Source organism: Prunus mume, linkage group LG4, assembly GCF_029339155.1.
Source record: "Prunus mume cultivar Tortuosa linkage group LG4, ASM2933915v1, whole genome shotgun sequence".
NCBI lineage: Eukaryota > Viridiplantae > Streptophyta > Magnoliopsida > Rosales > Rosaceae > Prunus > Prunus mume.
This window is the reverse complement of record NC_142701.1, coordinates 20,855,873-20,883,079: the sequence shown is the minus strand read 5'-3', so window position 1 is coordinate 20,883,079 and position 27,207 is coordinate 20,855,873. Positions and strand designations below refer to the sequence as shown.

Below are 27,207 nucleotides of genomic sequence, written 5' to 3'. Positions count from 1 at the left end.
TCATAGCCGACCGATTAGGGTCAAATTCTCACGAAGACCTTACCCGTGGGAAAATTACTATTCCTATTGATAGAGTATTTGCGTCTTTCCTTCGTTTTCTTTTTTCTTCTTTTACTCTGGCTGAAGCTCTTGTTCAATTAGCTCCCATTCATATTGCTATTACTGGGTGGTGTTTTCACTTTCATCTGGCATTAAAAAAATGTATATAAATAAACTTTATGTTGAGGTTATGCGGCCAAACATGATTTGCCTCTGTGAGTTGGGATGGATTGTTCATTTGGTTGGTAACAATCAATTGTGATTGCAATATCAAATATTCTGATGTAACAGTAGACAAAAATCAACGAAATTATTAGCTTAATGTTCTCTGAAGTGATTACATGATCAGACTTTGTTCTTGCTCCAAATGACAAGTCAAGAAAGATCAACCAAACAAAAACAGAAATCCGGAACACCAAAACTAGTTTTGGATGAGATCAGCTTAATTTTTGTTGGCTCCAACTGCATCCTTGACAGAATCAGCTGCTCCCTGTGCCTTGTCCTTCATCTGCTGACCAGCCTGCAAAGCAAAACACACAAGCTATTAACAACATGCACAAATAAATGTGGTGCATATATTAATTAATATAAAAATTCTTAAATTTATAAATAAATAAATAAAAATTTCTAACCCCTTGGCATGATTCCTTGGCAGATTGGGCAGCATTGCTCATCTGGTCCATCATACCACTAGCCTTCTCCTGCATCAAAATTGGAATCATCAACCACCCTATATATATTGGATTAAAGCTAAGGGTTTTTCAAGACTATCGCTTGTATTAAAAAAAAAAAAAAAAAAAAAAAGAGGGGGGGTTTTCAAGACTGACCTCAGCCTGGCCCTTGGCCTGGCCGGCTTGGTTGCTGATATTCTGGGATTGGTTCATATTGATAAGTAAATTTGCTTGTTTTTTCTCTGCTCAAACACACAATATCACTTTGAGGCTGAAAACTGAATTGTTGGATGAAATGTTCATGCTAGTGAGGGAGATTTATAGTGTTTTCAAACCAATCCATTGCTTGACAAGTGTGAAGCCACGGATAAGTTAACCCTGTAGACCAGGGCTGCTTTTGATTAAGTTTGAGTAATTTGCTAACGGAAAAAAGCTAATTAGTTACGAATTTTAAGAAGGGTTTCTCTGTTTTTATCAATAGGAGAGGATAAATTCGAATATTTTGAGGGATTTATAGACTTTGAACAGTTCACTTTCAGATTAAACTTAAAAGGTGTATAGAAATAGATCTCATATCATATATGCATGGAAAATCAAAGCCTAATAATAGTCATGACCAACAAAAAAAAAAAAACAAAAAACATAAGTCCTATTCTCAGGTGTCTCAGTCATCTTCTTATGACCCCCGCCTTTCAAGATATCTTATCCTCCCCTATGTTGGCCGCCCGGCGGCAGTAATAGATATCTAGCGGCGGTGATGGAATCTAGTGTACCGACGCCTCTAGGGTTTTAGTTTAACGATTTTTTTTCGCTGTTTGTAACTGTGTTCGGCCTTAATACAATGTATTAAGTCCCCATTAGTTTGGTTGTATGTTTGCCCATTTGGGAAAAAATAAATAAACAAAATCCAAACTTAGCAGAAATTCCTTGCTCACGTAGTAAAAGATACTGAGGATCTAACAATAACATCTACGTCCAAATGCATTGGTTTTTTATGTTGGAAATAAATTTTTAGGAAATGAGTTTTCCGTTTTTAGTTTTTCTCTTCCCAGAAAAACAAAAACACAATTTCCCTTATCTGTTTTTTGTAACATGGAACCGAAAAATGTTGCCCAACAAGCTCAGGTTTTTTAGGTTTTTATTCCTTATCTGTTTTTGGATAATCACGAAGTTAGGTTTTTCATCTTTGTACTCTGTATATCTTGACCACAAAAAGAAAAGGTTGTGATCATCCGAAAAAAATAATTTACCTTAAAAGGAGATTAGTTTATTGGTTAAGCTACAATTAATTTGGAAAGTTTGGCACTAATCTTCTTTAGGCCCAAGCCCAACCAAAGAAACCAAAATCCTAATTTTTCTATTTTTGAAAATTTTAATATAATTAAAAAGGAAAAAAACACAAAAACAATTTGATTTGACGTCGGCAAAAGGCAATCGTATAAGCTGGACGAAGATTCCGTGGAGCCACGTAAGATCCAATCTTACAGCATCTAATTTCAGACCAACTCACACCCTCCAAAGTTCCCGCGGAACCACACCGTTCAGCGCACGACGTCAAATGTACACCGCGTGCATACCACTCGCGTAACCACCGCGTAAAGGAAACAAAGATCCGTTTTAGCATCTAGTCTGTTCCGCCAACTAGCGCCCTGATCCACTGCGTTGCAGCTGAGTCAGCTCCACTTGTTACTAAGCGCAAACGATCCAATCAAAACCTCTAAACCTGGTCAATAGTCAACCGGATCAGTTTAACCCACTTCTGTTTTACCAAATGGTTTTTACCAGACAGTTTTTACCGAATATTTTTTACCAAATCCAACCCTGTAAAAAAGCTCCAAAACTGTCTATAAAACCAAACCCAATTCCTACACTCCAAGCCAACACCAAAGCATTAGCTCCATCACATACGCAAATAGCAACCCACTTTTCTAGAGAGAGAGAAAGAGAGAGAGAGAGAGAGGAGAAAGTAAAACCAAGAGAATTAATCAAGGCACCCACCATTGAATGGCAAACCGTGTAATCCCAGCAGCATCAAAACTCCTGAAAACTCTCAGGCCACTCAACTCCGCCGCCTCCTCCACCACCATCTCCGCCATATCACCGCCAATCGGCTACGCCGAAAAACCGCTACAATCTCCCAGTGGTCACGCCATCACCGCCGCCGACACCATCACCGACAACATATTCAACCTCGATGACGTGGACAAGCTATTCGCCTCTGTCTCCACGCCGACGCTGCTGAGGGCCGCGCTGAACCTCCACGCGGTGGCCTTCGAGCCATTGGTGGACATTGGAATGTGGGTCATGAAATCCAGGCTCATGGACACGCCGTTGATTCGGGACGTGATCATGGGGATCATACGGTCCACGTTTTACGAGCACTTTTGCGCCGGTGAGAACGCCATGGCGGCCGGGAGGTCGGTGCTCGAGCTGAACGAGGCCGGGCTCCGAGGGATGCTTGTTTACGCTCTGGAGTACGCCGGCGATAACGACGCTTGTGATCGGAACTTGCAGGGGTTCTTGGACACCGTTGAAGCCACCAAGTCCCTCCCTCCTTCTTCCGTAAGTTCTTCACATCACCAATCAATCCAAAAATCATGTTTACAATATTTATTTTCTTTATTTTTGTTTTTGTTTTTGTTTTTTTTATCATCTCAAGAATTCAAATGGTAAATTTCCAGTTGAAGGATTTTTACTGTTTTTAACTTTTAAGTAACAAATCGGAGATGGATTAGGTCAATTAGTTAGGCCGGCCAGTAAGTCCGCCTTCCTGTAACCAAGTTCAAATTCTCTTTTGTAGATTAGATTAGATTAATTTACAGTAATATCGCTCGGAAAATAAAATATAATAATTTTTAACTAACCATGCAAAATCTCTGCAATAATAGGTAAGACCTACTTTTGCGATTTTCTATTTAAGATAAAGACGAGATTTAAGATGGTACAACTGGATGGTGTTACAGGGACGAAGTAGAGGGTGCCACGTGTGATCGCAGGTCCTACTTTGTTTACTTATGCCACGTGGGTGTGACATGGACCACACCTACGTAGTTTCTGGGCTGTTTGTCACTTGACCTGGTTTTGTAGGTCCATTAGTTGTCGGTTGCCGCTTGATTTACCAACTAAAGATTACCTGGCTGGTTACAGGGAGATTCCAAGATGGGAAAAATCTGGACCCAGCTGACTGTGTCCTTCGTGTTACCAGTTGTTAAGACTGCCATGATTTTGAAAATCACAAATGGAACAAACACTAGAAGTTGTTAAAAAAAAAACAAAACGCTAGATGTTTGGTCTTTCTGTCAACATCGTAGTTCACACCAATTCCTTGTGAAATTTGGCTTTGTGTTGGTTTGGTTTGATTTGATGCATGGTGGCTGAAAACGATGTTTTTGGCTTGTAACAGGTGAGCTTTATTATTATGAAAATCACAGCAATTTGTCCCATGAGGGTGCTTGAGCGGGTCAGTGACTTGCTGAGATGGCAACACAAAGACCCTTCTTTCAAGCTCCCGTGGAAGCTCGATACCCTCCCCATTTTCTCTGATAACAGCCCTCTCTACCACACCCTTGAAAAGCCAGAGCCTTTAACTCCAGACGAGGAGCGGGATCTCGAATTAGTCCACCAGAGACTACTCAAACTGTCCCAGAAGTGCTCCGAAGCCAACGTCCCTTTATCCGTTGATGCAGAGTACTCCTCGGTTCAACCGGCCATCGATTACCTGACGTACTCTTCTGCGATCATCTACAACAAAGATGACAACCCGATCGTTTATGGGACTATACAGGCTTATTTGAAGGATGCAAAGGAAAGACTGCTGCTGGCAACTAAGGCTGCAGACGACATGGGAATTCCAATGGGGTTCAAAGTGGTGAGGGGTGCTTATATGTCAAGTGAAGCCAAAGTAGCTTCTTCCTTGGGGTATAAGTCTCCTATTCACGATAGCATTGAGGACACACATGCGTGCTACAACGATTGCACTTCGTTCATGCTTGAGAAGATTGCCAATGGCTCTGGTGGAGTTGTTCTTGCAACCCATAATGTTGAATCAGGTAAAGAAAATCAAACACTTGTGTTAAAACTTGTAGAAAAAAGGCCAAACTGCATTCTTGAGCTAATATGTTTGATGTAAAACGTTGAACACAAATAGGGAAACTGGCAGTGGCAAAAGCACATGAAATCGGGATTGGGAAGGTACGCCAGAAGCTTGAATTTGCACAGCTCTATGGAATGGCGGAATCGCTTTCCTTTGGTCTGAGAAATGCAGGGTTTCAAGTGAGCAAGTACATGCCATTTGGGCCAATAGAGTTGGTGCTGCCTTACCTTCTGAGGAGGGCTGAAGAGAACAGGGGACTTTTATCTGCTTCAACTCAAGACAGACAACGCACAAGGTAATTTAAGTTTGGATTAAAAAAAAACTTCTAAACTTGTAGCTTAAAAGGTTGGTTTTATTCTAATTCGGTTTGAACTTCTTTTGAATTCAGGGAGGTGCTGAAAAGGAGACTAAAAGCAGCAATCTTCTAAGGCAAAAAAAACTATTTGGCTCCACCAATCTTGTAAATATAGGGTAATTTTGTAATTGTGGTGAATTGCTCAGAGTTAATGGAATGAATATGTGCATATAGGAACTAGGAAATTTGGGCTCTGTTTTCCTCATTACATTAGGTTGTACTCCCCGGCAACAGGTCCATATTTGCTTCCTAGCTAGCTACTTCAATGGCAATCCACCAGCGCGCTGCCCTATTGATTGTGTGTGTAAAAGCATGCTGCTTCCTTCAGCAAACCGAATAAGAAATGAATTTGTGTTGCTTCCAAATTACCTAGATTGGTGTGGCTGATGTTTGATTGACTAGGAGTCTACAAAGACTTCAATATTAAAAACGATAGTCTAAATTACGGAAAGGGAAATTCGAATTCGGGTAAAAGGGAGTCCTTGCGGACTGGCCTAACTGGCGTCTGCAGAAGACTCCAATATTAAAACACATCCATGACTCAAATTCCCAAAAACATGGAACCTTGCAGTCAAGGACAATCAATTAGGAGTGGCTTTCGGAGATCAAACGTCTTTTTCTCATATGGGCAAGTTGACAGCATGTTTTATGCATGCGCGGTGGGGCTTCAATTTTCAGCCCTACACTACAATATTCCATTTTTCAGTTTTTGTTTTTAAATTTATATTCAATCACACAAGATAAGGTTAAAAAATTCCCAGACAATCACGCTTCCCATTTGTTGTCAACAATTATCATGGAAGAATCCTGAAGATATCATAGTTTATTCTGTCATATGGGCAAGTAAACGTACCAGTTGATGCGACCGTAATGCATATTCTAGCTGGAAAATAGTTCATGTGGATGTAAAGCATGCCAATTTCCCATTTCAGTCACATGGTATGCTGTGCATTATCTTGGCATTGCATCTACTTGATACCTGATTGCCACTCTGAAGTTTCCTCAGCATTGAAATTTTTATGACACTGTGCACATAGTGATCCTAGTTGATTGGCTTTCTAGCTCATAGCAGTAAGATTAGGGTTTATATGCCGCCGGACCGGCACGTGAGAAGCTTCGTGTGGATTTTTCATGCGAAGTATCAGCTCCGTGCAACACTACATTAATTAACCATTCAAACACGTCAGTCAGAGAGGTAGAAATAGCATAATCAAAAGCATGCTCTCTAATATTCTCCCACAGGAATATTATCAGAACTCTGGAAGAAAGGTCATGGTATCACATAAAAACAAAATTGAAAAAGGAAAAAAGAAGGCAAAATTGACTGAAACACATGAATAGCATTGAAATGTCTGACATGAGAAGCTTATGTTAAAAGAATCAAAGGGAATCTTTGAAACTATGGCTAAATGGAATATTAGTGGGTGTCAAAATCACGCATAATATTCCAATAAACTGGGAAACTATAGGTCTTAATCATAGCTTAGGTTGATGATGACTGGAATTGCATAACACAACCCACTTGGAAATTGACATCAAACCAGACGTGAACCGAACATCTTTTCGTGGACAAGATAAATCCCCATCACTACATTCTGCAATTGCTGATAACCACTTCTAGGTTACTATTGACAAGGAAAATTCCACAACAAAGTGGAAAAAGAATCCTACGAATGTAAGCCAGATTTAAGAGCAACATAGGATGTCAAATTGTAAATCAAGACAGCCAATGGTTCTCGAAATATGATGAGAAGGAACCGCAGAAATTGTGAACAAGCTACCATTAGTATCACTTATTTGGCCTTCAACATGACCAGTAAAGGATCAAACAATACGGTTGACGATTTGATTCGGTGAGCACTACGGTCAATCATCTTGTTGTTGCCCAAAACTTGGATGTCACAAGCCGATCACATCAGTAAAGCAAGGCTTGTGAACTTGCACAAGTTGTCAACTAGTATTCATAAGCTAACATTCAGGACAGTTTTAGCAGTGTCGATTCAATATTAACCTGAAGTTGATAATAGCTCCGGTAAACTGATTTTCAGTATTATATCACTGCACGGGAACAGCAGTTTAGTTTTTGAAACTTGGATGAACTTGAGCGGCTACAGACTCTGATGGACAACTATAACTATGAACATTCACTCATATGTCTATGAACCACTAAATACCAGTTACCTTGTTTTTGTTTTTCGCTTTTCTTACTGCCCCATCCCACTCCATCCTTACCATGTGAGCGAAAGCCCAGGATGGGCCAGTGAAAGTAGTTCGTAATGGAAGATGCAGGCACGTTCAGAGCATGCATCTAGATGCTAATTCCAGCATTCATATGGATATTAAAATTAATCATTCTCAATTTTTTCACCAGATATATCTCAGCAAATGATGACAAGTATAAATCAAATTTCTAACTCATGAAAAATTTATTAATCTCAATCATATTGTACCCTATAACTACTACAAAAACGTATGCACGTACTCAACTCAGAGCTTGATATCCTAGTGGCCCTGGCAATCCATCTTGTCTTGTGTTATTCTTTCCCATCAGAGAAGGCATCCATGGGAACATTTTCCCAAGCTCCTTGCTAATAGTACTAGGTCTAAGTTGCTTATCATTTATTCCAAACTTTGCTCTTTCAATTGCTTCCATGACATCTTCTCTGGCCACAGTTTCACCACCTGGAAAGATTAATATGGAATTATTGGTTACCACAGTTCTCTTTCTAGAAGTATCTTTAGCATAAACAGTGCATTATACAGTAAGAAAGGCACAAATAAAATGGCAGAGGAACAAAGAGGAAAGAAAGAAGGGCCAGCCTAGGCTCTGGGAAAGCAGGTGCGAGTAGGAGAGAAGGAGATGCCAGATAAAATGACTCTTATTCATGGTAACCAAAATTTAATCATTGGACCCAAAAAAGGAAAATAAAAAATGAAACCAAACTTAACAGAAACCCCAGCCATATTTTTAAAGCAAAGTCTCCGATCTTACAAGCAAGAAAATTTTCAGATAGCAAAAACCAAGTGATAATTTAGATGTGAAATATACTTCACCCTACCTCTACGAGCAGCAAGTAAAGCAGCTTCATTGACAATGTTTGCAAGATCAGCACCCACAAAACCCGGTGTCAGAGAAGCAATGAGGCTGCAAATAAGATTACTGTCTTCCTCCAGAGGAATTCCTCTCAAATGTACAGCCAAAATCTTTCTCCTTCCTTCTTCATCTGGTTCTCCTACAACTATTTTCCTTGAGAAGCGGCCTGGCCTACAAAGGGCAGAATCCAATACTTCAGGCCTGTTTGTTGCAGCAACAACAATCACCTTCGAGTCTGACTCAAATCCATCCATTTCTGTCAGCAACTACAAGGACAGGAACAAGTTTTTTATGAGAAAAATACCTTTATTGAAAGTAATAGAAAGTAAAAACATATTTTCCACTGAAATCCAAATCTAAGATCTAAAAAAAGAATACCAAAAAGCACAATAATATGGTTATTACTGCCTTATACTGTTTTGCATAACAGCAAGGATAGAAACAGTCAACTAATTTAGAGTGTCGATTGCTATTTAGACTTGAGAACTGAAGACAAAAATAAGGCAAAAATGATAAATTCGCAATAAATAAGTAAAAAAACGTTGACAAGCCTTTTAAGGGGATCAATTTGATTTTCTGAAATCAAAATGAAATCAAACATGAGAACAAAAAGAATTTCCCAAGTACTGCAATGATTTTGACAATTATTAAAACTGTTCGAAAATATAAATAATGGTCTATAAATCAAATTACACATTAACAATTCCAGAAGACATTAGGAATGATCACAATATAGTGAATTCGGATATTGATGGGTGCGAGGGATGCAGGATACAAGCCAGAATTGAACTCAGATTACCTGATTCAGCGTTTGATCACGCTCATCATTGAAACTTCTGCCACGCTTTGTTCCAACCGCGTCAAGCTCATCAATGAATATGATCGATGGGGAATATTTCCTTGCCATATTAAAAAGGTCTCTAATGCGAGCTGCCCCTCTTCCAACAAACATCTCCACAAATTCACTGGCAGAAACGGTGAAAAATGGTACACCTGCTTCTCCAGCCACTGCACGGGCAAGTAATGTTTTCCCTGTTCCTGGAGGACCCACCAGCAATACACCTCTAGGTAATTTTGCTCCCAGTTTGTTATAGTTAATAGCTCCTTGCAAGCATAAAACTATCTACAAGAAAGAACTATATCAACAAAATGAAAGAAGAAAATTGTATAACTAGTCAGCAGATAACTACATATGCAAAGAAGGCAGTAAAATTCACTAAGGCAAAAGCATCATAGCTCTTGAAAAAAAAAAGGAAAAAAAAAACAGGTGGTATCAAAACTTAGAACAACATACAACTTAAAGAAATGCAAAGATACCTGACATATGTTGTTCATTTCATTTGTTTTTCAACCAATTTTCAAAAAATGAGAAACATCCACGAGATTATATCTAAATAAACAGATATGCAAGCTGCACGAGCCAGCACCATGTGTAAAGAGGCTTGCTGCAAGCCTTGGGAAATATTCCCAGCACCTGAGCTGGATAAATTTTTTGATTCATGATGTGACAAAATTTTGTAATTAAAAGAACTGCACACCTAGTTTCATGAGGATATTGTTGGAAAACGGTGTGACATGTGCAAAGGGTACTATATACAGTAGTGAAGCAGTTGTTAAACTGTTGTACTACCCTAAGGAGCAATCTTATTTTAGCTCATTGACACCACTAGCTAGCAGCCAGAGTTTTGTTTAAAAGCTAAGAAAATTATAGATCGATTGAAAACTCCTGAATTCCAGACTTAGAATGTCTTTGGATGCGGAGGAGTCATTGAATATGAACCTCAAGAGGAGAGGTGAGGTGCAAATGGCTGAAGTTTTTTTTTGTCTAGCTTTCATAAACAAATGACAGGATGCTCTTGCTTCTTTATTTCTGCAACAGTTAGAAAATTTATGTATCACTTATCTAGCTGTTTATCATCATATCCATGAGTTTCAGCCGTCCTATATATATATATATATATTTCATTCACGCCTTCGGTGTTTGAAGCTCTCCAAATTCAGATTCCAAGAACAAACAAAATATGCATTTTTTTGGCTTTGATTCAAGTTCTACGTTTATACCTAAGAACCGATAGATTCATCTTCCTAGTCTTCCTAACTTGTATCCTCAGGAACTTAAACCAAGAGCTTTCTAGCTTTCTTGGAGTACATAACCATAACAAACAGAGTGAAGGATATCCACAGTTCCAAAACAAGAAAAGTAAATAAATTACCTCATTCTCAACTCTATTGTCAAGTTAGAAATGCAACAAAGTATCAACAAAGAGAAATTAAGAATAAAACATGGCATATTTAATATATTCAAGAGAAGAGATGCTTACCTCCATGAGCTCCAATTTGGCAGAATCAACTCCCTCAACATCATCAAATCCAACTGACTGATTATCAGGTCTCCGCTTTTTGGCTGGGCTATTACCAGCAGTAAGTTGACGATAAAGAAGCCACATCAATGGCAGCAAAGGAATCCACAGAGATATTATAGTTATCAAAGTAGTCCTCATTGACATCAACACTGATTGAGGAGCCGAGCTATAGGTAATTCCTTTCTCTCTCATCAAACTAAGTAAAAATTTCTCATCATGATCTATTTTTCTAGTGGAATACTGCCAGTCAGGGGTTGAAGCTTGAGTGACTGATAATTTTTTCAATACATTCGTATTCAGTGCTTGATCAGATCGAGAACCATCATCACTTGTGACCTTATTGGCCATATTCTCTCCTTGTTCGTTTGTCAATTCTTCATCAGACATATGAGTAACCCCAGCAATGCGAGAGTTTGTGTTATAATATATCCGCCGAGATCCCTCTTCAAGTAGAACTTTCGTAACAGACTCATTTCGAAGGCTTGTTATCAATTCTGAATATGGAACCATTTTTGGAGAAGGCACTGCTGTTAACTTCAAAAACAGATAGCACAGCCCCAATGTTGCAGAAATTGAAGAAAAAAGAGTCACTCTTCTTATATTCTTTCTCAAGAAGGTCCCAATACCATTTAACACTGATCGAATTGTAACTGTTTTCAATCTTATAGTTAATAACCGCAACCTTGGGCGTAATCTTAAAGAAAATCTCTTCCTCAAAGACCTTAATTTGGTGCTTCCTTTTTTTCCCAAATGCATCTGCTTATTTGCACTGTTTGCATTTGTCAGTGGCTCAATTTTGTTGTAACAACACAACCCCTGTTTGGATTTACAACGATTATTGAATCCCTTTAAGAAAACTCCACTTTTTCCATTACTCAGTGGCCTAAGCTCATTGTTCCAGAGCAACCCATGTTGAAAGTTGCAATATTTATGATATCCCAACGAACGACAACAAAAACCTCTATATCTCCCAAAAGACTTGGACTTTCCGCCATGAACTTCCAATTTGTTTGGAATAGATAAGAACCCAGTATTGCAAACAACAGAAAAACAAGCCATTGCCACCTCTACAACAATACTTATCTATTGAAATACAGGAAGAAAACCTACTAACTGTAACAGGAACATTGCAACATTAATACAGAAACCTCACAAGTAGGTGGAATTTGGCAAAACAACAAACCAGAAGAAGAAGAAGAAAAACCTGTCAGAACTGTTTCACAAGCACAACCATCAAACCTGGAACAGCTTGTGGAAGCAAGAAGAGTGTTAGCCTGGTGAGTTTGGGAAGAAGAAAGCAGTTCCTGTGGACTGAGAAATTATCTCCAAGCCTTAATAACAGATATCCAAATGTTCAGCTCTGATGGGTCCTTCTGTTCCTCTGTCATGGGCGAGGTTGCAGAAGATTACGCCTTGTTTTTTTTTTTTTTGGTTAGAGGTGTCAAGCCCTTCTTCGTGGGAAAGCCCGGACCTTTTAAGTGGAGAGACGACGCAGCTATCAACGACGTAATCTTTGATGTCGTCTTTACCCAACAAACCACGCGTTTTGTTGTCGACTCGAACCCCATCGTTCCGTCATCTCGGTGAAACGAAATCGTTAAAGGTCCGTTTATGCGTCACAGTACGTTGATGTTTAGACACCAATGTCTCCCGAATTTAAGGCACTTCAGAAATAATCATATCCCGTGAAATTTTGATCCTACTGAGAGGACGACGCACTTTACTTTGACACTTCAAACACGCGTAATGCTCCTTTTGGTTTGGTGGAGGATAGAAACCACCATTCTTAGGACCTCCTCTGTCTGAATCTTATTGATTGAAGCACAAACCATTGAGATATGAGCTTTAACGAACATATCTCACATCAGACGAAGAAACAGAGGAAAACCCATCATTCACTGGCTTAAATTCTCCAATACCCAGGTTGGTTTTCATTTCTTCCTTTCCTTAACCATGATCTTCATTTGGCTTTTCAATTTTTGCCTCAATACATCAAGAAATTCATGGTTTCATTAGGATTTGTGTTGTGGATGTTAATTTTCTGCTTATCATTTCAAAGTTCCTCTTTGCCCATCTGATTATTATGTTTTTTTGGTTGTAAATCTGGAATGGAATGTTGTGGTTCATTGCCCGGTTATTGGATATCCGTTTGTTTGTCCAAATCAGAAATGGCTGTTTTTGGATTATATGTGAATTATGGGTTTGGAACAAAGCTATGTAGTGATTCTTTAAGGGGTAATATTATTTTTGTTGTACTGCGGTATCGTTGCTAGAGCATCTTCTTATGTCTGTGTCTGTAGTTTCTCCTGATATGCATACCATTTGTTGACCATATTCATTGTTCGATCTCGTAGCTGTATCAATCATTTTTAAATCCGTGTGCCATATTCATTGACTAACTGTATGCTTCATTAGATTATTTTAAGTCGATACTTTCCTAGCATTGTAACTTGCGAGTCTTATTGTCATTTTGGCAGCAATAGGTTGTTGTCATATTAATGGCTACTACAAGTTGTCATTGATCTGATTTTGAGTGTTTCTGGAAGTGGGGTTGTTTGCTTTCTTGTAATTTTCATTGATCTATGATTGCAAGCAGTATCATTTTTCTTTTCTTTCACCTCTTTTAGATTTCGCTGCCTATTTGATCCACGAGATTGGTGAAGGAAAACAAGTCCTTACACAATGTGGTGTGCAAGAGATTCTTTAAGATAGTAGAATGGAAAAGAAACTGGAAGAAGATGACCATGAGGCAGGTCCAGTTCCTGCACTGAGATTGGACAGATTTGGTTTTTTAAAGCAGGAACTTTCTCCTCAAGGTTTAACCAAGGGCAGGTCAGCCTATGAATATGAGAGGTAAGCCTTTCCTTTTTAATGTACCATTTTAACATTCTTTAATATTTGGCCATAAAAGAAGTTCGCTTTACTGCTTATGACTTGAGCAAATTAATATTTTATCTATGCTAATCAGATATTGATATGATTATTTACTATATCTGATCACCTTTTTCAGAGAGGAAAGAAGGGTTAGAAAATGGAGGAAAATGATTGGTGTGGGAGGGAGTGATTGGAAGCACTATATTAGGAGAAAACCTCATGTTGTTAAAAGGAGAATAAGGAAAGGAATCCCTGATTGTTTAAGGGGTCTGGTGTGGCAGTTGATCTCTGGCAGTCGAGACCTGCTGCTGATGAACCCTGGAGTTTATGAGGTACACATGATTCGTGGTTTCTTATGTGAAGTTTGCTACATCTTATATGGCATTGCTTTATGAGTTTGTATTTAAGGATTTTATATGTTGTTCATAGGGGAAGGTTCCCCTAACAATTTCTTTGGAACAGGAGGATTCATACTCTTCAATATTTATTAATCAATGAAAGAAGGCACTGGGTACCAAATCAGGTGGTTCACAAGGATGACATGGTCAATAATTTGAAAAGCAAAATAAATAATGTGTGGCTGGAAAATCTATTGAGATGACCTTTAAAGAAAAACCTAAATACTTTAGCAGATTGGCATGAGAACTACCCCTGCCAAAATCCTTGCAAATCTACGGATTTTTTACAAGCCATTTTGGTTATTTAAAAAAAATCTTATGCGGATTCATCGTAAAATGAGCTCTGAACCCAACCCTATGTTAAACCTTGTTCTAAGCGAGCTCCAGTTGAAGAATCACATTTTTTGGAAATAAAATTTGTTGGTTTAGATTATGAAACTGCGTTGCCTTGGTGCATACCTGGTGGTGTTACTAGAAACTGCATGTATGCCTAATCTAGTCAACATTAGGAAGGCTTGTACAAAGACTCAATCAAGTTGCCTTATTAGCATAATTATCTTTCCTATCTTTGATGTTTGAATTGGTGCTGCCAGTCTTTGACACGGTTTTAGGTTGATCAGAGCTGAAAATTAATGCCAAAAGTCAACATTCAAGCAATAGGCTTAAGATATCTTCCTATCTTGAGTACTTTATGCCTTAGCTAGGTTCATGTTAGTTGAATTTGAAATATCCCCTTTGAGTCTTTTGTTGAGAAAGTGGATAACTATGTGGTGTGGGATTATTTTAGGTCAGCTGGATGGTGGCTGGACAAATTTAATTACACTGCTCTTCCTTATTTGTGATATTATTCATTTCACATCATGAGTTGATATTTCATCTGATGCTCATCTTTCTTTGTGCATGCACACCCATAGTATTAAACTAAGAAGTGGTTTGGTTTTTGCAGCAATTAGTAATTTATGAGACATCAGCTTCAGAGCTGGATATAATTCGAGATATATCCCGTACCTTCCCTTCACATGTTTTCTTCCAGCAGAGACATGGTCCTGGTCAAAGGTCCCTCTACAATGTTTTGAAGGCATACTCTGTCTTTGACAGAGAAGTTGGATATGTTCAGGTTTGAGACTTTCTGTTTGTTCGCTGTTGCACTTAATTTATGCCAGACACTGGATAATTTTAAATGGTTAAAAGAATGCAGGGAATGGGGTTTCTGGCTGGTCTATTGCTTCTTTATATGAGTGAAGAGGATGCATTTTGGTTATTAGTCGCATTACTCAAAGGAGCAGTCCATGCACCAATGGAAGGTTTATATCAGGTAGCCTTTTTGTTATATGAATGTCTTGATCTTATCTTTCGGAGTTTGTAGACTAATTAAGTGTAATCATGCGTCCATATTTATCGAAAAAGAAGAATGTAGTCCGCTACTTTGGTCATATGGTACATTTCCTAGAATTAAGAGGAAAACAAAAATGCCAATGACATCAGATAATGCCTAGTTTGAGGTTTGAGGATTTCATTCACATTCATTTTTATCTATTTGGGTTATGCGTAGTTTGTTCATTTATTATATTCAAAGCCTGATTTATTGTTTTTATTGAAAAAGTGGGGAATAGAAATGGAGAAAATGGCTTCATGCTTTGGTAATTGTTAGTTTATGCTTGTCATGTAGGTAGGGCTACCACTAGTACAACAATACCTTTTTCAGTTTGACCAGTTAGTAAAGGAGCACTTGCCAAAGATGGGAGAGCATTTTACTCAAGAGATGATAAATCCTAGCATGTATGCAAGCCAGTGGTTCATAACCGTTTTCTCCTATTCTTTCCCATTCCATTTGGCTCTTCGAATTTGGGATGTCTTTCTCTACGAGGTTAGCTATTTCTAATGTGTTATATATCTCTTTGGAAGTACTAGGGTTTGGATTTCAACTTAAACTTGATCTATTATTTTTTATTTTTACAGGGTGTTAGAATTGTTTTCAAAGTTGGTTTGGCCTTATTAAAGTATTGTCATGACGACTTGGTGAGTATATCAGGATCCCTTTCTGCTCCAAATCATGATAACTAGAATATTATTTGCTCATAGAAATTTTTTTTCTTTTCAACAGATAAAATTACCCTTTGAAAAACTTATTCATGCTTTGCGTAACTTCCCTGACGATGCAATGAATCCTGATACGTTACTTCCAATGGCTTACTCAATCAAGGTTTTTCTTCTGCATAATTGTTTTTCATGAATGATGATGGTTGAGGTGCCAATGTTGTAATTTTCTCATCATTCATGTGTATGTATGTCTTTTGGTTGATCTCTAGGTATCCAGGGGTTTGGAGGAAACAAGGCAGGAGTATGAGAAGAAGCATGGAAAGATCAATCAGTCTACAGAGAATGAGAAACAGTTGCAATGAAGGTTCTGCTCATCTGATGGGAGCTATGCTGATTCTGATTAACTTGTCATTCTTTAGTTTTAGGACATCGCAGCAATAACCAAAAGAATAGCACTGATAACGTTTGTCATCATATTAGATGTTTATGAACTCCCCTATTCCCTGTTACAAACCCAAAATCTTAGATGTAAATATATATTAACATTGCTAAAGTTGCCAACTTCTGAACTAGGAGGCCTCAAGCCCCTTGACATCCTCCTAAACTGTTGAATTTCGTTGTGGTGTCCTTCATTTACTATTTATGCTTTCGTACCTTCATTTGGGAGGCTAAACCAAACATAAGATTGGATTAGTGTAGTCTACTCCAGTCCAATGTGGTCCAATGTTATTCAATCCATGTCACCAAACGGCCCTTAGACACTGTCAATTGGGGGCTGCTATGGAAGCCCTGTTTATATTTTCTAGCGAGGATTTTTGTTAAAGTAACGCTGGCGATTTTGAACCATTGATTAAAATTTATAGTCATAAATCACTAAAGCCCGGGTGATTCGCCGAAGCATAAGTTTTTTTTACCCTCTAGCAAACATAAATATTCTCCACCAAATAAAAACTCTTGTCAGTTCCAATTCCAAGATGCTAAAACAGGAATTTGCTTTTGTTTTTGGCCATAAGAAAAGTTTGATACCAAAATAGTCATGAGCAAGAAAGAAACCCACAAGACCACGGCAATTGATTGACATGCATTCGGTGCTTTTAAGGTGTTATGGTTGTTAGGGGGTCGGGGAGAGTTGGTCAATTTTCGAACCCAAAAACAGCATCAATCAATAATACTCGCACAACTGTCTCGCATGCAAAGCAGCCACCTCTAATTTGATACGTAATTGAGTAGGTCTTTTTTTGGCTTTAACTCTGTGTCTATATGGACTTAATTTGGTGTTAAGTTTCCCATGTTTTAATGAACAAAGGCCCCTTTTGTGTGTGTATGATTTTCTTTTGAGATCAATGTCTGAAAGTGATTTTGAATAGGGCATAATTACTTCTAGGGTGAAGCACCTCTCACGTGTTTCTCTATTTTAAGTGAGTTTAAGTGACTATGAGGGAAAAAAATATATCTTTCATGTGCTTCCTAAAAATCACTTAATGCCACGTAAAGTAATTATATTAATAAGTGATTTTTGACTTTTCCAAAATCACTTTAAAATGAGTCCAAAACTAATAATTAGTGGGAGATAAATGACTTCAGTAGGGTCAATGCCCCACCCTCTCTTCGCCACTCGAGTTTTAATTTTTTTTTATTTCAGAAAATATGAAAAGTTGATGAACCACATAACTTAGGTTATTGAGAGGAGGTAGTGACCCTCAAAACAACAATTGTTAGATATCACCTATCATCTTATTAAACAATGTGACTACACACGTAACCCCAACTATTGTTGTCTATTCAAACGATGTATGGTAAAGTAACTTTTGAGTTGACACATGATGTTATTTCCTTTTGCATATGATGAATCTCAATCCTATTATTTCTTTATTTATTTCTTTTTATTTTCTATATATGCTTTAACTCCCATAACACAGCAGGTGCATTGTATGTGAAAAACACAAACTAAATAATATATTTTTTAATAAAATAAACTAATCTCTTCGTGCGCGTTTCTACTTCTGTGAGAGATTTTTTTTAAAAAAATTTAAATTTATTTTAGAATTTAAAAAATAATGAGTAATTGTCTTCCTTAAAAATAGAATCTATTGTCTAATTTTTTTAATATGAAAATTTATTATATTATCTTCATTTAATTAATAATTTCAATTCTTAATATTTGCATTAATACTAAAGATATTTTGCTATATATAGATTTGAAATCATGCCCTTTTAGAGAAGATAATTAATAAGATAAAAAGGCAAAAAAATTCCAATTGATTATTATTTTTTGGAGGGTCCAAGTACATAGAATAGTAATTGAATTTGATATAAAAGTGGAGGAATATTGACATGTGGGCCCACGCAGCCATGTAAGACAAGCGTGAAAAGGATCGAGAAAAGGAAAATGACAAAAAGAACCAGCTCACAGCATCAGTCTGGTCCCTCTCTCTACGTGTAGTTGATTCACATCCACACCCTCTTGTCGTACCGCCACGTGTGATGCTAATCCATGATCGTCCGCATCCAATCCTAGCGTACAAACCGGTGAGTCTTCCGTACGACGTCGTCTCTCTCTCTCTCTCTCTCTCGGGTCTTTCGAAACATTTATTCCATGACGAAATGTCTATGATGCCCCCACGTGCCGGCTCAGCTTCCCATCCGCGCAAACACGGAGGGGTAGTATCGTCAGAAAAAAAACAAATACAGGAGGTTGTGAGTTGGAGAGCAAACCCAGATGGAAACGGAAGGACATGACCGTAATTAAACGCAATTCCCGTGGCAAACACGGCTCAGGGATGCTATATAAACGACGTTCCCTATGGTTCTCAACCTTCACGAAAACAACGAAGCACCGAATTTTGCTCTCCCATTTTTTTCGTGAACCTCAGGTTTATTTTAGGTGCTTGTGCGGACTCTAGGTATAATTAGGGTTTCTTCAGCCTCTTCCTTCAGATCTTCGTCTTGGTCCCAAGTTTTCGAATCTGAAGGTTGTGGTATGATTCTCCTCTGGTTCTTAGTTTTGTGGATTTTGTTCATTCCATTCTGTGTTTTTGTCTAATTATGATCTTTGATTTCTTTCGGTTTCAGGTAATTGATTTAGAGATTTAGAAAGGGATTCTCGAAGGAGATTGTAGGTTTGATTCAGAAACTTCAAAACAATTTGTAAGTGTGCTTCCTTGGCCCTGGTTATTATTTCGTGGACAGTTTTGCCTATTGGTTTGATGTTATGGGGAAGAAAAAAGGTTTCTTTTTATGTACATGAAAAAGATTATGTCAAGGTTTTGCTTTTGTTTTTGAAATATGCAGAAATGAGGATTTTTAATTTATTATTGTAAGGAAAGAATGAAGATTTTGTTAGGAATGTAAGCAATTCTTTGCTTTTGATGCATGGTTCCCTTTTACCTGTTCAACAAATCACAATGCTTGGTTGTTTCTAACTTGTTGAACACGGATTTTGTTTTTCTGGATAATTCCGTAAAATTGTTGATGGATGTACTGGCTTTGTTGAAATTAGATTCTAAGGTTTCTGGTTACTATTCTTTGCTGCTATATCGCAACTGCCTTTTCATGTCATTTGCAAAGATGTCTCCTTTTGGTGCTAACGCCCTTGGTCTATCGTTTTTGCAGGAAAAAAACTGAATGAGCTAATGGAGTCGAAGGGCGGCAAAAAGAAGTCTAGTAGTAGTAAGTCATTATTTTACGAAGCTCCCCTCGGTTACAGCATTGAAGACGTCAGGCCTCACGGTGGAATCAAGAAATTCAGATCAGCTGCTTACTCTAACGTAAGTTTTACTGTTTGTTTCTGGGTGCATGTAATTTCTGGTTTGTTTTGTATGAATGGCCTTCTAATATTACCTTATACTGTTCTCTATGCAGTGCGTCCGCAAGCCATCCTGAGTTCTGCTAAGTCTAGACATAACCCCGTGCGATCGTTAATACTGCAATTTTACTTTAGCTCTAGTCTGTTTCTCTTTCCTACTTCTCTCGTTCTCTCTCGTACTTGTTCCCTCGCTAGTTCTCCTTTTATCTGCTGTTGCAACGTTATTTCCTTCCTTAATTCGAGATGGCTGTACCGGTCTCTGCAATTGGATTTGAAGGCTATGAAAAGAGGCTCGAGGTCTCATTCTTCGAGCCTGGACTGTTTGCTGACCCTGCCGGCATGGGTCTCCGTTCTCTGTCGAAAGATCAATTGGATGAGATTCTGAAACCAGCTGAGTGCACCATTGTTTCCTCACTCTCTAATGATGATCTGGACTCTTATGTCCTTTCAGAATCAAGCCTCTTTGTGTACCCATACAAAGTCATCATCAAAACCTGTGGAACAACAAAATTGCTTCGATCAATCCCTGCCATCCTCAAGTTGGCTGAGACTCTCTCCTTGGCTGTAAAATCAGTGAGGTACTCTCGTGGTAGCTTTATATTTCCTGGTGCCCAGCCCTCTCCACATCGTAGCTTTTCAGAGGAAGTAGCTGTCCTGGATGGCCATTTTGGCAAGCTTGGTTTGGCAAGCAGAGCATATGTTATGGGTGGCTCTGACAAAACACAGAAATGGCATATTTACTCTGCATCGGCAGAGTTGGCAAGCTTACTTTGGGGCGCACGCCAATCAGGACCCACATACACATTGGAGATGTGCATGACTGGTTTGGACAGGAAGAAGGCATCTGTGTTTTACAAATCAAACGCAAGTTCAGCTGCTGGTATGACTGAAGAATCTGGCATTAGGAAGATCCTCCCCCAGTCTGAAATATGCGACTTTGAGTTTGAACCTTGTGGTTACTCCATGAATTCGATTGAAGGGAATGCAATTTCTACCATCCATGTGACACCAGAAGACGGTTTCAGCTACGCGAGCTTTGAAACAATGGGATACGACTTCAAAAATGTGAATTTGACCCAGCTGATTGACAGGGTTTTGGATTGTTTCAAACCGGCTGAGTTCTCCGTAGCTTTGCATACCACCAGTACTGCGGGCGAACAACTCAACGTTAAGTTCCCCCTGGACGACTTGAGGGGATACTGTTGCGGAGAAAGCAACTATGAGATGCTGGGTTTGGGTGGTGCTGTCATCTTCCACAGCTTTGTCAAGGATGCAGGTTCCCAGTCTCCGAGGTCAATTCTGAAAGGTTGCTGGAGCGAGGACGAGAAGGACGAGGAAGTTGAAGAGATAGTTATGGACAAGATCTAGTGTTCTATTGTTTGTGTTTAGTAGTAATGAATAAACAAAATGTGACGTGGGGTTATGTTTCTCTTATATAGTAGGGTAATAGTTTGTCATGCAAAATGTGTGTTGCTGCATTTTAGTCTGCTATTTTGAATAAAGAGGATCTCTGGTGAAAGAGATCCTTGATCCTTGACTTCCTGATGTAGGAAGTCTTGTTGAAGTACTTCTTTTATGAGATGAAAGTTAATTTCTTGTGTTATCCGTCCGCTCTCTCTCTCTCCTCTCTCTCTCTCTCATATTCTCAAGGGCTCCTTGGCATATATTCATTTCTTGCTCCAGGAAGTCTTGTTCAAATACTTTTATGATATGAAAGTCAATGCGGACCATTTGAACGAGGACCATTTGAACGAAACCCTAATTTCTTGTGTTGTACGTTTATGCTCTCTCTCTCTCTCTCTCTCTCTCTCTACCCATTCAAGGGCTCCTTGAATATATTCATTTCTTGCTATCAAAAGAAAAAATCTGCAGCATAATGATATGAATCATATGCGGTATGTTGTGGTTTCTTTCGGTCACAATGCCTCTTCTAGTTTGCAGTGTCTCATTCAACAAATGAAGAAAGAAGTTCATTTTATTCAACAAATGAGGAAAGAACATTTTATTCTAAGCATTGACTGGTGCCTACAACCTTCTGGCCGATCGAATATGCTCTTTAGCATATCTCACTTTTCAAGTGTGGATTTGTGTAATTTTGCTCAGCTTCATAGTCAGCACATGTCACTGTCCAATGTTCTTGCCTATGTAATTTTGCTACTGATGGTCTCTATGCCTTTTTTTGGGGGGTGGTAGAAATTTGTTAGGCATATGATGGAAGAGGTCAACCATTCCAAAGAAAAGCAATTTCAAATGAAGTAGGAGAGATCAACCCTGCCAAGTTTGAACCAGAAAGCACCAAGCATACGATGATGGAATAGGTCAATTCATTGCACGTGCTTAATTGTCTTTGCAGAGAAGCTGCCTTCCCCCAAAATAGGGGTGCTCGTTCCAGTCAATTTCTTTTGGCGGCAATTTTGACTTTTAAGAAAGATGGCATTCAAATTGAAAACAGTGACCTAAAGAGGTCCCAATTGTTTCTGCATTTCCAGTCAATGAATTCGTATGTCACTGTGAAAGTTGGACGTCTCTCAAAAAGAATAACAATGGATATATCAATTACACTTGTTGTAACCAAGCGGGAAAAGCAGTATTGGGAGAACAATTGTCATGCAATACGCATTATAGTATTCATGGCTTAATATTCAGAAAAGAGCAATTTGATTCATGGCTGTTCTTCATACAGACTATCAGGCATTCAGTATGGTCGAAACTTCCTAGCCGCTCTCAACTGCTGTATCCGCTTTTTATCTTGCTCAAATTTGCTCTGCAGCATCATAATTTCTGCAAGGACAGATTATTAATTAGTGCTTTGCTTCAGTATTTGCACTACTTTTAACCAACAAGAATAAATATATCTGATTCTTGAATATAAAATTTTTTGTTGTGAAAACTATGACAAGAAAGTTTATTGGAAACTAAGACCAGAAGCACATGAAAAATGCCATTACATATTCATAATGCGATCATATTATTTCTTCATATATCTACCTTTTTCTTTCTTTTTCAGTTCGGAGGTGGGGAACTATGCAGCATTTGCACCAAAACTGGTGTGGTTTTCAGGTTAACAAAAAATAAACTTCATACGTAAGATTAACATACCATTCCTCTGAGCTTCTTTCCTTTGGAACCGGTAAAAATCTAGCCCGACTTCTGTGCGCTTCTTCTTGGCCACCTTGTCCTCCACAACAGCCTGGGAGACAGACCCTACTGTAATTCCACTCTCAGCATCCGTGGTCTTCTTCCTTCCTTTATGATGTACTACAACTGTCCATCCTCCTTCTGCAGCACGGGCTTCTTTTTCTTTTCTTTCCTGTATGTGCCACAAAAAAGTCAATGAGAATTAAACAGGTAGCTAAATGACACAGGAACAAAAAAAAGATTGACTAGTTTAAGAACGTGTAATACACATATATGTGAACTTATACACATTTGATCAATTGGACAGTTCCAATGTAGATACCAATGAATTTAAACAGATGGACCTACACCACTGGCCAATTAAACATAGAAATACATTTTCAGACTACATGAGCATATATGAAGAGAGATCATAGGCAGGAGTATGAGACAAACTTCCATGAAGAAGCACAGATGTGGGCCAAAATTCAAAACAAGTAAACACAGCGGCATACACATGGCAGCTACATTCAGTGTTTATATACTAGTCAATACACATGAAAGTGTTTTTTTTTTTTCATATCTAAATCTTCAAGTATGTGCACACGTACATATAATTGAAGTTAGTGTAAGAACAACAGTTATTAAGAGCAAAGGTTCAAACTGCTGGTTTGAATGAAGATACTCCAGAGTTGTTGTAGCATGGAAGAGGAAAATTACCTGTTCCAATTTTTCATCATGAGCAGTGATAAAGTCATCAATTCTTTGCTGCAGTACCTTCAATCCAGGTCTACTTTGATGGTATTCCGTAACCCATTCTGTGGATTCAGAAACTCTCAATAAGAAAAATAAAATATAAAGCATTCTTATTGCTTCAATTTAAGAAGACAATCCTTGAATGGAAAACTAATATTACACATGTGGACTTTAATAAAATAATTTGAAGTTAATATCCATAGGATATAGGTGATAGTTGGTTTTAAATTATGAACAGTTGCAGACACCAACAAATATTTTGAAATGAGTAATTCATACTTTTCATTCCTCTCGCACAGTCCTCATCCCCTGAAGAAATAAGGTAAACGTCATCCTGATCAGCTTCTACTTGCCTCTCCAGTGTCTTCTTAGACTTTGATGAATCAACATCCCTCTTTTTCTTTTTCGAAGCTTTCTTGGATATGCCTACATCAACAATTTTGATTATTATTACACGCAGAAAAGCACTAATTGCCACGAAATTGTGTCAACTTGGATAAGAGCAATGTTTCAAATTCAAGAATCATACTTGATATTCCTTTTGAGCAGTTAACCAGATCATCTTCTACTCCCTCTTCAAGTGACTTCCTGCACTCTGATGAGACATGTTCCCTCTTTTTCTTTTTCTTAGCTTTCTTTGACTTGCCTACAATAAAATAAAAGCCTCAATAAGCACCTGACCTTTTAAGTATAACTGCAATAAAAGCTCCATCCAGTGACTCTTCGCTCAGATCAAACAAAATTTGTCACTTATTCATACTTTCAAATTTCAGTTCCCATACCAGCCTCAATGAAAACTTCAGCACTTTCATTCTCTTCCTGAGTTTCAAATTGGCTCAGATCTGCAACTCCATCATCTAAGAAAGAGAAGATTATCTTAAACAAGTCAAAAGCAGGAAAGGTTTCTATTGAGGACACTTCAATGGAATTAATGCAAATTCATACAGCTTGATAAAGAAATTGGAAAGCACTGACCTTAGCTTAGAGAAAAAGAAAACAATAATACACTCCAATATGTATAAAGCAAAATAACGCACAAACAGGCAAGAGCATTAGCAATTCGAAATTTCTCAATATTCCCCCCAAAAGGGGCAATTTTAAAATACTAGGACACTGATAACAAATTACATCAACTTAAAGAGCAAGTACCAAACATTTAAAGTACAATGCTACATAAATAGTAGCAACTTACCATTTGTTACATCAAAATCATCATCAGTCTCAGTATTTGGGTGATCATGCTTGCTTTCCAAAGCTTTATAGTTCTTCGCTTTCTTCGTCTTCACTTTCTTTGGTGATTTAGTCTTTTTCTTATCTTTGGCTGCTTTGGCTGATTTATCTGAAACAAGAAAAGCAAACAGAGAAAAGAGAGTTCATTTCAAATTTAAAGCTCTAACAATTTATTTAAAACATACGAAGCAGAAACCCAATGTACCTTCAATGGAGACATGAACAACCTTTCGAGAGTCACTATTGATTTCCTTCTCCCTTTTTCTCTTTTTCATCTCTATAGGTGACCTTTTATCTGAAAACAAATAAAATTACAGAATAACAACTTGTTTATACTCTTCGCAATAACTATATAAACAATAAAGCAAAAATTATATAAGCCAAGTTCCAGTTATCCAATCGGTTTTTGTCCAAAAAGTTCTACAGTTTTCTAAAGCATGTAGCATCTGTTTTATTTCATTTTTTATAATCTAAAATAGATTTGCTCAACAACGAGGTTGGAGGAATAAACAAGACCACCTCAGAAATTTCAAAATAAATTTAAGCAGACAAAAATTTCGAAAAAGAATTTACAGCCAAAAAACAGATAAAAAATAAAGAATATAATTACCTTTTCAATAAGCTCCAAATTTGTCTGGGCAAGCTTTTTGTTCTTATTGGTCTTCTTCTTGTCCTTCATTCCCATCTTTCTGTGACTCTGAATATGGAGATAGATAGCTGGGCTCGTTTCGGATTGTACCGTCCGTACGACTTACAATGAGTTCAAGCACCCGAATTTCCTACTCCTCGGACTGCTCTGTCTTCTTATCTGTGGATTTAATTGAAACCAATCCAGAAGATGAAGAAGAATGAGAAGAAGAAAAGGGTTTCTTAAGCTGAGAAAAATGACCCAAAAGATTATAAAAAGTTCTAAACTTTAGAACTTGGACGATGGCTGTAATGGAATGAAGAGGGAGAAGAGGTGCTGTGGCGGGGAGAAAGGGGTTTTGAGTCCTTGAGCTTAGGGTATGTTGAAGGGGCGCCGGCAAAATTTGATAATATGAATGGCTTGGTTTATGTCGAGTCGTTAGACTGAGGCCCAATTCATTGGGTTTAAGAATCTCTGGTTACGTTTTCGGGCTTGGCTGCCTTCGCTTTTTGAAATATCCATTATTTGATCCTGCGAAACCACACGAAAGGCACTCAGGTCCAAATAGGACTCAAAAAATCAGAGATGCAAAAGGAAACCAACGTAAGAGGACCGAACGTGAATTGGGTGTCATCAAAGTAGAAAAACCAGCACTGAGTTGGTGTATGCACTATTTCTCTTATAATAAGTGGTCACGTTAGACTTAGGGGAATAAGTTGGATTAGAAAGTTTGATTCCGACTGATTCGGATTCGAAATTTTTTTAGATTTTGGCAAAGTTCAAATCAATGCCGACATCCGAAAATTTCAAAATCCAAAAATTCTTTTAAAATTTGATTAAACATCATGATGAATTAAACATTATTTATTAACCAAATAGACGTAGGCAAGTTGTTCTTTAATGAATAACAACATCTAAATACTAGCATATAATAATTTTTCGAGATTTTGGTGTGAGTTTTGAATTATGAGCTAAGTTTAACATTTCAAATAGTTGAGCATGTTTAAAATTTTGCATTTCTTCCGAAATTTTCCATAACTTTCAAAAATTCCAAATTTTTTGGAACATAATTTGAATATAACTTTCATTTTGAAATTTTTTGGATTGGAATTGGAATCCCCTAATTCCAATCCGTTCCATCCGAAAATCAAGTCTAGTTAGACCAGTTGGCTATGACATTGAGCCCAACCCCTCACACTCAAGTTCAAATCCCCTCCTTCATAATTAGACTAATTTAGAGTACATTATCACTTGTATAAAATAAAAAAATTAAAAAAAAAGTAATCACATGAAGAGATTATATACAAGACATATATGAACATGTTATATGTAAATTTTCCTTGCTTGATTGTCCACAAAATGAGAAACGTTGCTTTTAGACTCATGTTGACGAGAACACAAAAAGTATGTAGCATTTAGTGCCAGTTTGACATTGCTTATTTGGGGTGATAAGTGATTTTTTAAAAATTTTGAGAAGCCCAACCCGTTTGGTAAACTGTGAGAAAATCACTTATTGTTAAAAATTGCTGTGAGAGAAAGCTATAAGGGAAAGCACTAATGAGATGCTTTCATTTTTTTGTTATGCAGAGAATCGTTTCGAAGAGGCATTGGGTTTAATGATTATGCATAAAATCAATACCAACAACACTTTTAACAAAAATTTTACCAAACGCCAAACTGCTTTCTCTTACAGCTAATTTCTCTCATAGCAAATCTAACAGAATTATTTTCACAAGACAAAGAA

General features: G+C 37.8%; 6 protein-coding genes and 1 non-coding gene across 7 annotated transcripts; 4 read left to right on the top strand and 3 right to left on the bottom strand.

Annotated features, from left to right (window-relative positions):
- Positions 1 to 340: 340 nt before the first annotated feature.
- Positions 341 to 1,026, bottom strand: LOC103329640 (uncharacterized). The gene is made up of 3 exons (XM_008232138.3): positions 867 to 1,026; positions 672 to 740; positions 341 to 559 (listed from the first exon to the last, which is right to left on the bottom strand). Exons 1-3 carry the CDS (start codon positions 921 to 923, stop codon positions 482 to 484), a joined length of 204 nt encoding a protein of 67 aa, XP_008230360.1. The 5' UTR covers positions 924 to 1,026; the 3' UTR covers positions 341 to 481.
- Positions 1,027 to 2,587: 1,561 nt separating this feature from the next.
- On the top strand, positions 2,588 to 5,523 carry LOC103329639 (proline dehydrogenase 2, mitochondrial). Its single transcript, XM_008232137.2, has 4 exons — positions 2,588 to 3,272; positions 4,114 to 4,759; positions 4,858 to 5,098; positions 5,192 to 5,523. Exons 1-4 carry the CDS (start codon positions 2,715 to 2,717, stop codon positions 5,229 to 5,231), a joined length of 1,485 nt encoding a protein of 494 aa, XP_008230359.1. The 5' UTR covers positions 2,588 to 2,714; the 3' UTR covers positions 5,232 to 5,523.
- A 381-nt stretch (positions 5,524 to 5,904) lies between these two features.
- LOC103329638 (cell division protein ftsH) lies at positions 5,905 to 12,058 on the bottom strand. Its single transcript, XM_008232136.3, has 5 exons — positions 10,574 to 12,058; positions 9,052 to 9,375; positions 8,218 to 8,518; positions 7,641 to 7,840; positions 5,905 to 6,315 (listed from the first exon to the last, which is right to left on the bottom strand). Exons 1-4 carry the CDS (start codon positions 11,672 to 11,674, stop codon positions 7,641 to 7,643), a joined length of 1,926 nt encoding a protein of 641 aa, XP_008230358.2. The 5' UTR covers positions 11,675 to 12,058; the 3' UTR covers positions 5,905 to 6,315.
- A 188-nt stretch (positions 12,059 to 12,246) lies between these two features.
- LOC103329637 (uncharacterized) lies at positions 12,247 to 16,774 on the top strand. Its single transcript, XM_008232133.3, has 9 exons — positions 12,247 to 12,538; positions 13,243 to 13,468; positions 13,626 to 13,821; positions 14,834 to 15,004; positions 15,086 to 15,202; positions 15,557 to 15,754; positions 15,847 to 15,906; positions 15,992 to 16,090; positions 16,197 to 16,774. Exons 2-9 carry the CDS (start codon positions 13,332 to 13,334, stop codon positions 16,287 to 16,289), a joined length of 1,071 nt encoding a protein of 356 aa, XP_008230355.1. The 5' UTR covers positions 12,247 to 12,538; positions 13,243 to 13,331; the 3' UTR covers positions 16,290 to 16,774.
- A 1,968-nt stretch (positions 16,775 to 18,742) lies between these two features.
- Positions 18,743 to 19,694, top strand: LOC103329636 (uncharacterized). Its single transcript, XR_016126040.1, has 3 exons — positions 18,743 to 18,905; positions 19,000 to 19,074; positions 19,540 to 19,694. It is a non-coding gene; the product is annotated as an uncharacterized LOC103329636 (transcript).
- Positions 19,695 to 19,794: 100 nt separating this feature from the next.
- LOC148918129 (S-adenosylmethionine decarboxylase proenzyme-like) lies at positions 19,795 to 21,335 on the top strand. Its single transcript, XM_089050199.1, has one exon. It carries the CDS (start codon positions 19,976 to 19,978, stop codon positions 21,098 to 21,100), a length of 1,125 nt encoding a protein of 374 aa, XP_088906325.1. The 5' UTR covers positions 19,795 to 19,975; the 3' UTR covers positions 21,101 to 21,335.
- An 830-nt stretch (positions 21,336 to 22,165) lies between these two features.
- Positions 22,166 to 25,658, bottom strand: LOC103329634 (ribosomal RNA-processing 7 protein). The gene is made up of 9 exons (XM_089050200.1): positions 25,446 to 25,658; positions 25,041 to 25,131; positions 24,798 to 24,944; positions 24,388 to 24,462; positions 24,135 to 24,251; positions 23,885 to 24,031; positions 23,570 to 23,667; positions 22,832 to 23,042; positions 22,166 to 22,513 (listed from the first exon to the last, which is right to left on the bottom strand). The coding sequence occupies exons 1-9, from the start codon at positions 25,518 to 25,520 to the stop codon at positions 22,428 to 22,430; spliced, it is 1,047 nt and encodes a 348-aa protein (XP_088906326.1). The 5' UTR covers positions 25,521 to 25,658; the 3' UTR covers positions 22,166 to 22,427.
- Positions 25,659 to 27,207: the final 1,549 nt, after the last annotated feature.

Bases quoted from the DNA above. Each gene is read 5' to 3' on its own strand.
- LOC103329640 (XM_008232138.3), bottom strand. From the start codon at position 923: ATGAACCAATCCCAGAATATCAGCAACCAAGCCGGCCAGGCCAAGGGC. The intron at 741-866 runs GTCAGTCTTGAA...ATTTTGATGCAG, and splicing joins AGGCCAAGGGCCAGGCTGAG to GAGAAGGCTAGTGGTATGAT. The intron at 560-671 runs GTTAGAAATTTT...TTTGCTTTGCAG, and splicing joins CCAAGGAATCATGCCAAGGG to GCTGGTCAGCAGATGAAGGA.
- LOC103329639 (XM_008232137.2), top strand. From the start codon at position 2,715: ATGGCAAACCGTGTAATCCCAGCAGCATCAAAACTCCTGAAAACTCTC. The intron at 3,273-4,113 runs GTAAGTTCTTCA...GGCTTGTAACAG, and splicing joins AGTCCCTCCCTCCTTCTTCC to GTGAGCTTTATTATTATGAA. The intron at 5,099-5,191 runs GTAATTTAAGTT...TTTTGAATTCAG, and splicing joins CAAGACAGACAACGCACAAG to GGAGGTGCTGAAAAGGAGAC.
- LOC103329638 (XM_008232136.3), bottom strand. From the start codon at position 11,674: ATGGCTTGTTTTTCTGTTGTTTGCAATACTGGGTTCTTATCTATTCCA. The intron at 8,519-9,051 runs GTAATCTGAGTT...CTGTCCTTGTAG, and splicing joins GTGATCAAACGCTGAATCAG to TTGCTGACAGAAATGGATGG. The intron at 7,841-8,217 runs GTAGGGTGAAGT...TAATCTTTCCAG, and splicing joins TTTACTTGCTGCTCGTAGAG to GTGGTGAAACTGTGGCCAGA.
- LOC103329637 (XM_008232133.3), top strand. From the start codon at position 13,332: ATGGAAAAGAAACTGGAAGAAGATGACCATGAGGCAGGTCCAGTTCCT. The intron at 15,755-15,846 runs GTTAGCTATTTC...TTATTTTTACAG, and splicing joins GGGATGTCTTTCTCTACGAG to GGTGTTAGAATTGTTTTCAA. The intron at 15,907-15,991 runs GTGAGTATATCA...TCTTTTCAACAG, and splicing joins AGTATTGTCATGACGACTTG to ATAAAATTACCCTTTGAAAA.
- LOC148918129 (XM_089050199.1), top strand. From the start codon at position 19,976: ATGGCTGTACCGGTCTCTGCAATTGGATTTGAAGGCTATGAAAAGAGG.
- LOC103329634 (XM_089050200.1), bottom strand. From the start codon at position 25,520: ATGGGAATGAAGGACAAGAAGAAGACCAATAAGAACAAAAAGCTTGCC. The intron at 24,945-25,040 runs GTACATTGGGTT...TTCTTGTTTCAG, and splicing joins TGTTCATGTCTCCATTGAAG to ATAAATCAGCCAAAGCAGCC. The intron at 24,032-24,134 runs GTATGATTCTTG...TTGTTGATGTAG, and splicing joins CTGCTCAAAAGGAATATCAA to GCATATCCAAGAAAGCTTCG.